Raw genomic sequence first — 15,153 nt, forward strand, 5'->3', positions numbered from 1 at the left:
AATAACACTATGAAGAAAATGAAGGGACAATCCACAGAATGAGAGAAAATATATGCTAATCATATATCTGATAAGGGACTTGTATCCAGAATATATGAAGAACTCTTAAAATTCAATAAAAAAAAAAGAAATAACCCAATTAAAAAAATGGGCAAAGGATATGAAGAACTAATTTTTCCAAAGGAGATATACAAATGGTCAATAAGCAGATGAAAAGATGCTCGATATCACTAGTCATTAGGAAAAAGGAAATCAAAGCCACAATGAGATGCCACTTTATGCCCACTATGATGGCCCTAATTAAAAAGCCAGATAATAATAAGTATTGGCGAAGATGTGGAGCAACTGAAATCCTCCTTCATTGCTGGTGGAAATATAAATCAACGCAGTCACTTTGGAAAACTGTTTGACAGTTCCTCAAGATGTTAAACAAAGAGTTACCATAAGACTCTGCAATTCTACTCCTAGGTTTCTTTCCAGGAGAAATGAAAACCTAAGTCCACATAAAACTTGTACACAGGACTTCCCTGGTGGCACAGTGATTGAGAATCCACCTGCCGATGCAGGGGACACGGGTTTGAGCCCTGGTCCAGGAAGATCCCACATGCCACAGAGCAACTAAGCCCGTGCGTCACAACTACTGAGCCCGCATGCCACAACTACTGAAGCCTGTGCGCCTAGAGCCCGTGCTCCGCAACGAAAAGTAGCCCTCCACTCACCACAACTAGAGAAAGCCCACGCACAGCAACAAAGACCCAACGCAGCCATAAATAAATTAATTAATTAAATTAAATAAAAAACAAAACAAAATAAAAACCCCTCAAGGCTGGAAGAAAACATGCTCCTTTTTATATTCACAATGCCCAACACAGTATCTGGCATAAGCAAGCTGCTCACTAGACATCTAAGGAATGAAGGAGGCTCACTCAGGGTTTTAGAATGGCTTTGGATAAAGAACAATTTTGTTGTTTTTCTCAGACGCTGAATATGGCTAAGAAGACTTGAAGATGACATGCAACACGTTCAGAGTCAGCTTCCTTGTTTTTTAAATAAAGATTTTAACATTTATTTATTTAGGCTGCGCCAGGTCTTAGCTGCAGCATGCGGGCTTCTTAGCTGCAGCATGCTGACTCTTAGTTGTGGCATGAGGACTCTTAGTTCTGGAATGCATGAGGGATTCTAGTTCCCCAACCAGGGATCGAACCCGGGCCCCCTGCATTGGGAGCAAGGAGTTTTACCCACTGAACCACCAGGGAAGTCCTGAGTCAGCTTCCTTAAGAAAGGAAAATACTGCTCCCATTGGCTGGTGGTGTCCATAAAGATCAACATTCCCTTAGGAAGAAGACAAAAGAAGACTCAAAAGAGAGGTAGAATGGAAAAAAGGGACGAGAGCAGAAGTAGCTGTGGTGATGATTATTAAAAGCAGTGATTCACTGATACAACCAATATTTACTATATGTCCAGTATTGTTCTAGATGCGAGAAATTCAGTGGAAAAGGAAAACAAAATCCCTGCTATTAAAAAGGACATAATATTATGGCGAGGGAGGTGACTGGGGAAAGGAGTAGAGAAGATACCGACATTGAAGAGAGCCAGGAAAGAAGATTTAGGGAGCTGAAAAGGTAGTGGGAATGGTGAGCCAGCAGACACTTAGAGAGCACTTTTTACTGGCCAGGTCCTTTAACATGCATTGCTCTCTCTCAGTCTACACAACCCTGAAGCATTATCTTCATTTTACAGTAGAGACTTGTCCCAGATCATACAGTAATCAGGTAAGAGGTAAAGGTGATACTGGATCTAGGACTGAACTGTAGCAAAGCCCATGGTTTTTCCACCAGAGAAAGTAAATGTAGGTAGGTTTGGTCAAGGAGACCCAGGGGTCCCTCTTCACTTATATAGTTGCTTGAACTACCACATTGCACTTGACAACAATTCTATAGTTTAGGGGACAGGGGTATCAAAAAGCTACCTGCTTTGTGGGCTTCCCTGGTGGCACAGTGGTTGAGAGTCCGCCTGCCGATGCAGGGGACGCGGGGTTCGTGCCCCGGTCCGGGAGGGTCCCACGTGCCGCGGACTGGCTGGAGCCGTGAGCCATGGCCACTGGGCCTGCGCGTCCGCAGCCTGTGCTCCGCAACAGGAGAAGCCGCGGTGGTGAGAGGCCCGCGTACCACAAAAAAAAAAAAAAAAAAAAAAAAAAAAGCTACCTGCTTTGTATATAAAGCCCATTTAAACATCTATTTATTTATTTGGCGGTGCCGGGTCTTAGTTGAGGCATGGGGTATCTTCGTTGCCGTGTGCGGGACCTCTGTTGCGGCATGCGGGAGGCATGCTGGATCTAGTTCCCCGACCAGGGATCGAACCTGGGTCCCCTGCATTGGGAGCGCAGAGTCTTAACCACTGGACCCAGGGAAGTCCCATAAAGTCCATTTAAAGAGCCACAAAATAGAGGCTACCACTCCTTGACAAGATGCAAATACTACCTGCACTCTACCATAATGGCTCTAGGAGGCATCAATGCATCACACTGGCAAATGGTACAATTCAACAATTCAGAGTAGAGGTAGGGAGGTAATTCCCTAAACATAATACTGCAGAATACAGCAGCTAAGATATTTCGTGATAAGCCAAGCTATAGATGTTGCAGCCTGTACAATAATTACATAAGTAACACAGGAGAACCAGATATGTAGAAATCAACCAAGATATTACGAGTTCCAATCTTTCTTTATGCTAGAAAAAGAAGAGACTCGTAAAGGTTATTAACTAAACTCAAAAGACAAAATGAACTTGTACATGACTTGAAAAGACTGAGCTAAGGAAAATATTGACAGATCAACAGAACAGTGGCATGTCTTTCAGGGCTCAGAAGAATTTATTAAACTCTGTTTTAGAGCCCTGGGGAATCTATGTGATGCACTAATTAAATGAAAACACATATACAAATTCGACATAAGGTTCTTAGTGAAAAGGTCTAAGAAAAGTTTTGGGATTCTTGGGTTTCCAAAGCCCAATGGTTAAGGAAAGGCAATACATTGTTAAAGAAAATACAGTATGTTTTCTAAAGGGCAGCTTCAGCTTTTTAAGAAAACGCTGATGGAGAATAGTAAAATCACAGTGCCACAAACAAATTTGGGGGATTTCTCAGAGTACTCATTTTTGAGCACATCTACACCCTGAACAGTTTAACAAGTTATGGAAACTCATCTAATTTGGGGTTGCTTGTCCAAGTCTATCCTGGCAGGAAGCAATGAATTAATAGTTCTAAGTATAGGCAAAATAAAGGCAAGCTGACCTTTGGCTACCTTCAGTTATATTGGGTGCCCTGGCTTACTATCAACAGAGCTAAGATAGTAGACAAATATGGTCCCTCGTTAAAGGAAATAAAGACCCTGAGAGCGCCACAGCTTAGCGTCTCAGCATCCACTTACATTGCTGGTCCCACCAAACCCTGTCAGTTTGTATAAATAAAGCTGTTTTCTTTTCTTTTTAAAAAATTTTATTTATTTTTGGCTGTGTTGGGTCTTTGCTGCTGTGCACTGGCTTTCTCTAGTTGTGGCAAGTGGGGGCTACTCTTCGTTGCAGTGCATGGGCTTCTCATTGCGGTGGCTTCTCTTGTTGCGGAGCACGGGCTCTAGGCACATGGGCTTCACTAATGGTGGCACATGGGCTCAGTAGTTGTGGCGCATGGGCTTAGTTGCTCCATGGCATGTGGGATCTTCCCAAACCAGGGCTCAAACCCGTGTCCCCTGCATTGGCAGGTGGATTCTTAACCACTGCGCCACCAGGGAAGTCCTAAGGCTCTGTTTCTCTGTTTTTTGTTTGTTTGTTTGTTTTTTGCGGTTCGCGGGCCTCTCACTATTGTGGCCTCTCCCGTTGCGGAGCACAGGCACTGGACGCACAGGCTCGGCGGCCATGTCTCACGGGCCCAGCCGCTCCACAGCATGTGGGATCTTCCCGGACCGGGGCATGAACCCGTGTCCCCTGCATCGGCAGGTAGACTCTCAACCACTGTGCCACCAGGGAAGCCCAGGGCTCTGTTTTTTTCATCACACCTCTGGTTTGTACTTTAGTTCCAACAATTAAGAAGCTATCTTTTTTTCTTTTTTTAAATTTTTATTGGAGTAGAGTTGATTTACAGTGCTGTGTTAGTATCAGGTGTACAGTAAAGTGAATCAGTTATACATATACATATATCCACTCTTTTTTAGATTCTTTTCCCATACAGGCCATTACAGAGTATTGAGTAGAGTTCCCTGTGCTATACAGTAGGTCCTTATTAGTTATCTATTTTATATATAGTAGTGTGTATATGTCAAGTCCAATCTTCCAATTTATCCCTCCCCCACCAAGAAGCTATCTTGAGCTCTTCATCTGGGAGATTCTGCCTAGGTTCCTTGCCCAGTATCCCAGTCCCCTGAGTCAAGGCTCTTGTCTCCTAGGGATGAGAATCTTACCACTAACCCTCAGCCTCCTATGGCTGGGTCCCTGCTACTTTTCTTCCCTTATAACTACCACCCTGAACTTCTCATTTCTGCTGCTAGACTCCTGAGAGACTATGTTCAATCTACTTGCGAGATTATCCATCTCTTGCCTATTTCTGGACCTCTGACATACCGACCTATTACTAGATTACAGAATTCCCTGGTGTCATGATCTAATGTATCCAGCCATGAAACGTCCCCGACACTGACTCACCACTTATCTGGATCTCCTCAGTTAACTGACCGCAAGCCTTGCCTTACTTGGTCTATCTGGCCTTTAAACCTCAGCCTTCCTTAGTCTAGTCCCTCTTAGTATCCTCCATATTAGTGTATAGAAAGGTTATCATTCCAGAGCACTGCTTCTCAAACTTCAACGTGCATAAGAATCTCCTGGGGATCCTGTTAAAATGCAAATTCTGATTCATGAGGTTTGGGGTAGGGCTGAGATTCTAGGAAGTTCCCATGTGATGTGGTTGCTACAGACCCATGAGTTCCACTTTGAGTAGTTAGTTTCTAGAGCTGTGTTGTCCAATACAGCTACCACATGTGGCTATTGAGCACTTGAAATATGGCTAGTCCGAGCTAAAATGTACTGTAAGTATGGAAAAACACAAGCTTTCAGAGACTTACTACAAAAAAAGAATGTCAAATATCTCATTAATATTTTTATATTATATTTTGAAATGATAAAACTTTAGCCATAATTGGGTTAAAAATATATAACTATATTAATTTCACCTTTAAAAAAAACCTTTTGGTAATGTGGCTACTAGAAAATTTAAGTTAGATTTATATGGCTCAGATTATATCTCTTTGGACAATGTGGTCTAGATCTTTCAAAAAGTATTACACATTCCATCTGTTGTTTGGAAACTGCAAGCTAATGCATGAATGGCCTAAGTAATATTTTCTAAACTGATACCATTGTACTTTTTGTATATCTCTTGAAAGATTTCAGAACTACAGGCTTACTCCGGTCAATAAAGCTGCGTTATTGTTAGCAATTAGAGTCCCCCTGAGAAAATACAATTAATGCTTGGGGGTATTTTTCTGAGCTTTCTTATCATATAGATCAAGGTGTTATTCAGACTATAAAGGTATTACGGGAAGATATTTCATGAAAAAGTTGATCTATCACACAGGCATTATACTAAACTTTTAATTCTAACGTATCACTTAAAATATGGCTGGCTATTCTGCTTTTCCTATCCTCTATATTAGGAATTGCAAGCCTTTTTCACTCTCCTCCAGTTGCCAACTTTAACCTTCTCAATCTCAACAGATGTCTTTACCTCCAACTTCACTGAATAACAACCATTTCTCTTTCTAGCATCCATTTTCTAGTTCCAATCCCTCTGTCTCCTCTTGGATCTTTCTCTCTTGCAAATATCATCTCCCCTCTGAGGGCTCCTTCCTTTTGTAATACAACTCCTCTCTCTATATATGAAAAGTTAGTTTCTTTTTCCTGAACATATTCTTTCTTCTCTTCATACCTTTGCTCATATTATTTCCTCTGCCTGTGAAACTGCCTTCTTCCACAAGCTCTCAAAGTAATGAATGTTCATAATTTAATCTCTTCTTTACACACTGTAATACCGTATATTCATTATTCAAGGTGACAGGAAAGCATACAGTACATTTCAGAAAGACTCTTGTCAAGAAACAGTGAAAGTCCCAGCATTTAAAAGGTTAGTCTTCAGCCATCTGTAACCTTTTAAATAGTGGGACTTTAAAATTTTGTTTTATAAAGGTATTGATCTACAAAGAAAATGGCCCTATACCACAGACAGTTTGAGAAGCTTCCCCCTAGAGGCCACAAAACTAAAAATTCTTTACAGACACCCGACCAGGGAGAAGGGCCTGAAGAATGAGAAGGAAACTGTTGGAAACAGATCTAGGCCAGTGTGGTGACCTGGAAAAGGGGTGAGAGACAGTGGAAATGGGCTCTGGATCCTTGTTGGGACAGATAAATAGCAAGAAGGTAAGATTCAGAGGAAGGAAGGGGCTGGCCAGCTGGCAGACTTGTGCTCAGAGGATATCCCTCCAAAGGGAACAGGTTTCCTCCAGCTTCAGCCAGCCCTCATTATCCTTAATGCAGAAGCTTTTCATGTTTTTTAGGTTACAGAAACGTTCCAAGCTGATGAAAATTATGAACTGTCTTCCCAGAAAACTGCACAGGCCCATAGTTTTTAATACAATTGAACTTAAAATTCAATATAATTCTAGGAAATTCATGAAAACCATTCATGAATCCCAAGTTACAAACTCTTGAATCTAAAAGTTCCTTAGGGCTTCCCTGGTGGCGCAGTGGTTGAGAGTCCGCCTGCCGATGCAGGGGACATGGGTTCGTGCCCGGGTCCGGAAGATCCCACATGCCGCGGAGCGGCTGGGCCCGTGGGCCATGGCTGCTGAGCCGGCGCCGCAACGGGAGAGGCCACAACAGTGAGAGGCCCGCGTACCGCAAAAAACAAAAACAAAAACAAACAAACAAACAAAAATAAAAACTAAAAATTCCTTAGAGGATACATAAGAAATTGATAATTGTGTTTTTTTTTCTGGGGAGGGAAGGGAGAAGCAGGGGTTTGAGGTAGGAGGGAAAAATACTTTGCATCATATATGCTAGTAAACTCATTACCATTGACATGGCTTGCCTTTTCAATTAAAAAAGAAAAAAATGCTTAAAAAGAAATAAGTTGGCATTCAGGGCAAGTCTCAATCATAGCTTAACATCAAGGAAAGGAGAAAAACCCCTGTTCCACAGAATTACCTACCAAACTTTTTCTGAAATTCTTCCATCAAGAAACATATCCATTTCAAAGGGCAAAATCCTTAAAAATGTAAATGTAACTTGAATCATTGGTATGCATGAATTTCAGCCTAAATATAAACTGGTATCAGGTCCTTTCCTATTTTCACAAGGATTATGAAGCAGGCAAACACTGAACCTTAGAGGGCAGAGAGAAGAAGGACATGCAGAAATGAACAGAAAGGAGAAACTGGGACACTTGAAACACAATTTGCTTATTTCGTAACTGCTTACAATCTGCTTTCACCCATGGACACAAAAAACAAACAGCTGTTCAAAGTGATTTCATATTCCACTAGATAAATATGCCAATATTTTACCACAAACTATGGCTACAAAAACTTACGACTCTTTTTCACATAATCGAAGAAGCTAAAGCTTTAATAAAGCTCGGTGTTTCCTGTGTTATGAAGGTGATAAGCACAAAAACTAATAATGGAGCCACATAAAACATTCAAACTTACTTGCAAAATATGTGATCACACTTTGTGGAAACAGGCTCTTTGATCAACTCCAGACTAGAAGGGTAGGGAAAAAAAAAAAAGAAAAGAAATGAGGTTCAATAATTCATTTAAAAATAAATGAATTCTTAATAAAGAAGTTCAACTTTAAGCTGCTATAACTGAGTCAAAGTAAGGCTTTAAGTTCATTCAATAAATATTTATTAAATGTCTGCTGTACTAGGAACCAAAAATAAAGCAGGGAATAGGATCCTTACCCTCACTGAGCTTTCAGACATCAAAACAGAGTATATCATTCTTTTCTATATTCTATGTTATCTTTAGCATTTAAAAAATTAGCTGATATTATTTCATATTAGTTTTCACTGATACCTTTTTTGAGCTATCATTGTGGGTGCACATCCTATATGTTAACTAAACTTTAAGCTCCACAAAGACAAAAACTTCTTATATTTCTTTTGAATTCCCTCATTCCCTCACTTTTTTGGCATGTGATAGCCTTTTTATTTTTTATTTCTTAATATGGAAGGCTTCAAGCATTTACACAAATAAAACAGTAAAATGAACTCCATGTACCATAACCCAATTTCAGCAATTAACAGCTCACAGCCAATCTTATTTCATCCACACCAAAATCCACTCAAAGCCAAGATTATTTTAAAATAAATCCCAGGGGATTTCCCTGGTGGTCCTGGGGGCAAGACTCCACACTCCCAATGCAGGGGGCCCACGTTCAACCCCTGGTGGGGGAACCAGATCCTACATGCATGCCACAACTAAGAAGCCTGCATGCTGTGACTAAGAACCTGCACGCCACAACTAAAAAGATCCCGCATGCCACACGAAGATCCCACATGCCGCAACTAAGCCCCAACACAGCCAAAATAAATAAAATAAACAAATATTTTTTAAAATCCCAGCTGTCATAGCATTTCATCTATAAATATTTCAGAATATAACTTTCAAAGATAAAGACTTTTTTAGTTTAACCATGAAACCATTATTACTCCTAAAAAATAATTTCCCTAGCATCATCTAATATACAACTAATGTTCCAATTTCCCTCACTGTCTCATAAAAATTTAATAATTAAATTCATTTAAATCAGGATCCAAATAAGATCCACACATTGCATTTGGTTGATATATCTCAAGTCTCTTTTACAGATTTCTCCTCTTTTTTTACCTTGTCATTTATTTAAAAAACTAGGTCATTTGACCTCTAGAATTTCCCACATTCTAGATTTTTCTGATTATAACCCTATGATGTGGTTTAACTTGTCCCTCTAACCTCTATTTCCTGTAAACTAGACCTACAGGCTCAATCAAAATTGGGTTCAATTTTTTGGCAAGAACACTTTACTGATGGTTCTGTGTACTTTTATTACTTCACTTCCGGAGGTACATGATGTTTGGTTTGTGATTACTTTGTAAGAACAGTGTAATAAGTACTCACTGAAGAAAATTTAGAAAATAATAAACTTAGAAAAATATTAAAATCTCCAGAAAAGAAAATACATCACTCAAATTCTCATCCCTACCCATCTAACCACAAAATCTCAAGGCCCTCCTTAGATTAATTCATTTACTAATATAACAAGTATTTATTGTGCATCTACTATGTGCGAGCACTGCCCTTGGAGATGCAAATACAGCAGCGAACAATATAAAGCCTGCTCTCAGGGCTTCCCTGGTGGCGCAGTGGTTGAGAGTCCGCCTGCCGATGCAGGGGACACGGGTTTGTGCCCTGGTCCGAGAAGATCCCACATGCTGCGGAGCGGCTGGGCCCGTGAGCCATGGCCTCTGAGCCTGCGTGTCCGGAGCCTGTGCTCCGCAACAGGAGAGGCCACAGCAGTGAGAGGCTCGCGTACCACACACACACACAAAAAAAAAGCCTGCCCTCACAGAACTTACATACTAGTTGTGGTAGACAGTTGATTGAGAAACAAACATATATGGGAATAAGTGTTAAAAAGAAAAATAAAGCAAGGTAAGGGGACAGGGAGTGCAGTGTGTTGGGGGAAGGGTATATACAGGGTGGTCAGGAAAGGCCTCACTGAGAAGGTGACACTGGCAGACAGCTGAGCAATATGAGGAAACAAGCTGTGCAACAGTTGGGGGAAGGACATTCCAGCAGAGGGAGCAGAAAAGACAGACTGAGCAGGACCATGCCCAGGGTTTTTGAAGGACACCGAGTAGGCCAAGGTCTAGGATGGATAATCAAGGGGGAGTACTAGTAGAAGAAGTCAGAGAGGTAGGTGGGAGCCTGAGCGTGTAGGAACCTACAGGCTATTTTAAGTCTTCAGTGTTTATTCTGAATGAGAGTTTCAGAAACTGATTCTTGGTAAAGTTCAGGCAAGACATCAAAGAACAGGTAATCTGTGTATGCCATAGGAATGTGGTTCATCAAATGTTTAACTTTTTAGAAAAGGATCACAAGAAAAGCTGGGGGACAATAGCCTCCTTATGAAGGGTTTGGTAACACAACTCTCGCAATCATGGGGTTTCTGACGCAGTACAGGGCAATGAAAAGAAAAATACCAGAGTAAGTCAGAAGACTGGGTTTCTACTACAGTTCTCTTTGTTAGTAGAGTGATCTCAGGCCAACCACTCTACCTGAACCTCAGTTTCCTTCTTGGTCACCCACTCTACCAGTCTCTTGAGGTTATTCTGAGAATAAAATTAAATGCTACTTGGGAAAATGTTTACAACCTGAGATGACTTGTACCAATGCTAGTATTATTATTGGGACTGAAAGTGATTTAAAAAAGAAAAACAAAGAAAACTCTGATTTGTTAGTAAATCAGTATTCCTCAGATAGGCTAGATAGCAAAAGAAATTCTCAGTAAAAGAGAAGTTGGATTTAGCTATGATACCAGATGGCTTTCATTCTCACCACTGACTCAATTCTGAGATAATTATATTTCAGTACAGTAATTAAAAACCAAGCTATACAAACATACTGTAAACACAAACTTTGAACAGATGAAAACTCCAATACATAAAAAAGTAATTACTGTTGAAGGAAAAGCTTGAAGAGAGAATGGGAATGAATAGAAAAAAATTAAAATGTTCTCTTCTAGGTCCTGATGAAAGTAAATGTTTACTATAAAAGTGATTCAGGGACTTCCTTGGTGGCACAGTGGTTGAGAATCCGACTGCCAGTGCAGGGGATATGGGTTTGATCCCTGGTCCAGGAGGATCCCACATGCTGCGGACCAACTAAGCCTGTGCGTCACAACTACTAAGCCTGTGCTCTAGAGCTCACAAGCCACAACTACAGAGCCCACATGCCACAACTACTGAAGCCTGCACGCTCTAGGGCTTGTGCTCCGCAACGAGAAGCCACTGCAATGAGAAGCCTGTGCACCTCAAGGAAGAGCAGCCCCCACTCTCCACAACTAGAGAAAGCCCGCACACAGCAACCAAGACCCAATGCAGCCAAAAGAAAAAAAGAAAAAAACAGATTGAAAAAATAAATAAGGAGCTGGAAAATACACAGTAGTTGACTGAAAATAAAAATTTAGCATTAACTTTCATTCTCACATCTTCAATTTTTATGTATCTGAGTTTTTTATTTGATGGTTTACTTTGCCAGAATGAGAAAGAACATTACATTATTATGACTGAGTCCCATGGAAATGTAAAATAAATGGACCCAAACGCCATACTATTAAGGACTTTTTGATCACTCTTTGTAATCATCAGGAGTAAGTTTTATGTTTTTTCAAAAGCAATTTTTTTTCCAATTGTCATTTCCTGCTTGCCTGGCTCTGATGTTTCGTAAATTAGGCTGTAAAGCTCATTTAGCTCTGGTTCTTGTTTAGCTGAAATGTTGAGAGGCAGGGGAGCAGAAGGTAGGTTACTTATAAATCTTGTTTCTCTCTGAAAACACAACTTGCATTTTTTTAAATCTTATTTACTTGACTCCAAATATGAAAAACAACTTTCATGAAGCACAAAGGAAAGGTAAAACTTTTCAATTTACTTTTTGAATACTACCCACCACTATCACCATGTTAAAAACCACGAATTTATTAAAGAACCTATTAGTTTATTACTTAATACCTTCAACAAATGTTTACTGAGTGGCTACTATGTCCCAGATACTGTTCTAACTACTGAAGATATGAAGTAAATAAAACAAATAAAAACCTCTGCCCTTGGGAGTTTATATTCTATGGGGGTTAAGAAAAAGGATAAATTATACAGAATGTCAGATTGTTTTAAGTTATGTAAAAGATAAGCATTATGGAAAAAAAGGGGGATAAGGGATGTGTTGAGGGTGGGAGTGTTACAATTCTAAATTGGGACTGTCTGCTTCTTTGAAAGATGGTATTTCAATCAAGATTTGTGAGCCATGCAATCACCAGGGGAAGAATGTTGCAGGCAGAGGGTGTAGCAAGCATAAAAGCTCAGAGGCAGGAGAATATGTCACATGTCTGAAGAGCAGTGAAGAGGCCAGAATGACCAGAATTAAGAGAACAGAGGGAAGAGCGTAGTCAGTAATCCTCCTAAATTGCCTTTCTGGCTTTTTACCAAGAAATTCTGAGGTGTGGTTTTTAATTTATTTTATAGATTTAAGAGATACCATTGAGGTCAGCTAGTGACTACCTGGGGTTCATAACCTTTGTTGTACCATGGACCCCCTTTGGCAGTTGGTAAAGCGCATGAACCCCTTTCTTACAGCAATGCTTTTAAATATATAAAATACAAAATTACATAAAAAACTAATTATATAAGAATACAGTTCTGGGCTTCCCTGGTGGCACAGTGGTTGAGAGTCCGCCTGCTGATGCAGGGGACATGGGTTCGTGCCCCAGTCCGGGAAGATCCCGCATTCCGCAGAGCAGTTGGGCTCGTGAGCCATGGCCGCTGAGCCTGTGCATCCGGAGCCTGTGCTCCGCAACGGGAGAGGCCACAGCAGTGAGAGGCCCGCGTACTGCAAAAAAAAAAAAAAAAAAAAAAAAAAAGAATACAGTTCTATCTATAGGCCTCCAAGGGTCGTGGAGGGTCAGCAAGTTAAGAGCTCCTGAATCCACACAAGATAACTTTCTGGGGTGATAGAAACGTTCTATATCATTCATTCACTCATTCATTTATGGCCGTGTTGGGTCTTCATTGCTGTGCACAGGCTTTCTCTAGTTGCACCAAGCGGGGTTATTCTTCGTTGTGGTGCATGGGCTTCTCATTGTGGTGGCTTCTCTTATTGCAGAGCATAGGCTCTAGGCACATGGACTAGTAGTTGTGGCATGTGGGCTCAGTAGTTGTGGCATGAGGGCTCTAGAGCTCAGTCTCAGTAGTTGTGGCGCAAGGGCTTAGTTGTCCGCGGCTTGTGGGATCTTCCCCGGCCAGGGCTCGAACCTGTGACCCTTGCACTGGTAGGCAGATTCTTAACCACTGTGCCACCAGGGAAGCCCAGAAATGGTCTATATCTTGACTGGGTTACTCAGATATATATACACTTGCCTAAACTCAAAGACTTGTACACTTAAGCTCTGCATTTCACTGTATGTAAATTACACCTCAATCTAAAAAAACCCTTTAGTATTCTAGTCCCCTCCTTATTTTGTAGATGAAGGAAACAAAGGCTCACTCAGAAAGTCTAAGAGGGGGGAGGGGCAGTATAGGGGTGGGGGGTGAGAGGTACAAACTATTAGGTGTAAGATAGGCTACAAGGATGTATTACACAACATGAGGAATATAGCCAATTTTTTGTAATAACTGTAAGTGGAGAGTAACCTTTAAAAATTGTATAAAAAATAAAAAAATTTAAATAAATGAATAAATCTGGGGGGTGGGGTCAAAGAAATTTGCTAAAGGCTTTGAGGACTCACAGTATTCTTATTTAAATATAGTACAGGGCTAGTTTCAGCCAAAGGTTCTCCCAAGAGCTACCCACTCACTGACACCAGGCATTTGTGATTTTATTTTGCCATTATTAACTATGTCCATTCCAAGTGATCAAGCTGGTTGTAGAGATGGATGAAATGCCCAAATGCCACTTAAGCCAAACCAGATCCTTGCCCCAATGTAGAGCCAATCAAGACAGTCTGTGGACATTCAAGACAGGGGGCTGTGTGTGTTCAGGTGTTCAGAGGGAAGGTTAGAGTGGAGAAAAAGGAGTAATTTCTTATATTCCTAAAGCGCTTCAGTTAAGAAAAGCAGCAACTTTAATAGCTTAATGTTAATAAACATTATAATTTTTTCTCCTTTCTATCTAAGGTCAATTCTATTCATTTGCATCGGATATAAGGAAGAATCTCAAATTAATAAACTCTTGACTTACCAGATTGGACACTCTAAGATTTTCTGCATAGCATGAAGGACATTTTGTACTTCTTCAACGTGATCCGCAGAAAAATCCATTTCTTCCTGTTCCCATGAACTTTAACACATGAACTTAAATATATATGTAAATAAATCACGTTAAAAGGTTTAAAAGCTTGGTTTCATTAAGTGCCATTTAAGATTGGAATGCTTTAGTATCAGATCAACCATAGAACTAATGACAAAAACCTTATTTTTAAAAAATCCTATAAGTTTTTTGTAACTAAGACCATTTAAATTCTCTGTTTTTTCACATCTAGCCTCCAATCACTTCCTTTTGGTCTTTTCCTTTCTCCAAGAACGGGAAAGCCACAGTGGGGTGACTAACTGGGTGAGTGGTGGTAGCCACCTATTTCTCCAATCATCCCGGCTGTTTTCCTTTTCTCGCTTAAAATCAAAATCAACACCAACCAATGCTCCCCACCCCTGTCCTTCCCCAGTGTTTCCCACTGGCCTACACTCATCTCAGGATCCTCCTCAGGCACATCCATGCCAGCAGCGTATGTGCCTAGGGAGGCTCGCCCCTCTACTTCCTTCTTGTCCCTTTTCAGAAACGCATATAAATCCAGTTCTTAACGGCTCTTCCTCCCACAAAATCCTGTTTCCTCCTCTTCCCAGACACATTCCTGCACCCCGCTTTCCCTCTGGGTCTCCATCTCACATAAACCAGCCCGTCTTTGTACACCATTATGTCCCCCTCAAGACCCATTCCAGTTTCCACCGTCAGGATTCCCCCTCGGACACACCCTGCCCCCTCCCTTATCCTCAGCGCTTCCCCCCGACCCCGTGACCCACAAATTACCTCCCTCCCCACGATTTCCCCAGACTCAACATCTTAGGTTTCTCAGGTTCCATCTTCCGCCCGCCCCTTGCCAGATAACACCCATCTTGCTCGCCTTCAGGAGTCACCTCTCCCCTGCTGTCTCCACACCTGTTTACTGCCTGTCCCCCGGAGCACCCTGTGGGCCCCTCTCCCTTCCCCAGGGTTCTCTCACCTTTACCCAGAGCAAAGCGCCTGTGGTTCCCGGGCCCAGAGGCGCAGTTCTCGGAAAAACCCCCCGGACGGCCCTTGGTCA

At 41.3% G+C, this 15,153-nt stretch overlaps 1 protein-coding gene across 2 annotated transcripts in view; it reads right to left on the reverse strand.

The window, feature by feature from the left end:
- The window catches only part of BRCA1 (BRCA1 DNA repair associated), a 60,469-nt gene that overhangs the window by 44,938 nt on the left and 378 nt on the right, over positions 1-15,153 (reverse strand). The window contains exons 1-3 of one of the 2 annotated variants that reach the window (XM_067020707.1): positions 15,073-15,132; positions 14,037-14,149; positions 7,752-7,805 (exon numbers count right to left, since the gene is read on the reverse strand). In XM_067020707.1, coding sequence (XP_066876808.1) covers positions 7,752-7,805; positions 14,037-14,116 — 134 coding nt within the window. In that variant the 5' untranslated portion in view covers positions 14,117-14,149; positions 15,073-15,132. Of the gene's footprint in view, positions 1-7,751; positions 7,806-14,036; positions 14,150-15,072; positions 15,133-15,153 lie in introns of those variants that run through there. The other variant, XM_067020706.1, reaches the window with a different exon arrangement.

Source organism: Kogia breviceps, chromosome 19, assembly GCF_026419965.1.
Source record: "Kogia breviceps isolate mKogBre1 chromosome 19, mKogBre1 haplotype 1, whole genome shotgun sequence".
In the NCBI taxonomy this organism is placed as follows: Eukaryota; Metazoa; Chordata; class Mammalia; order Artiodactyla; family Physeteridae; genus Kogia; species Kogia breviceps.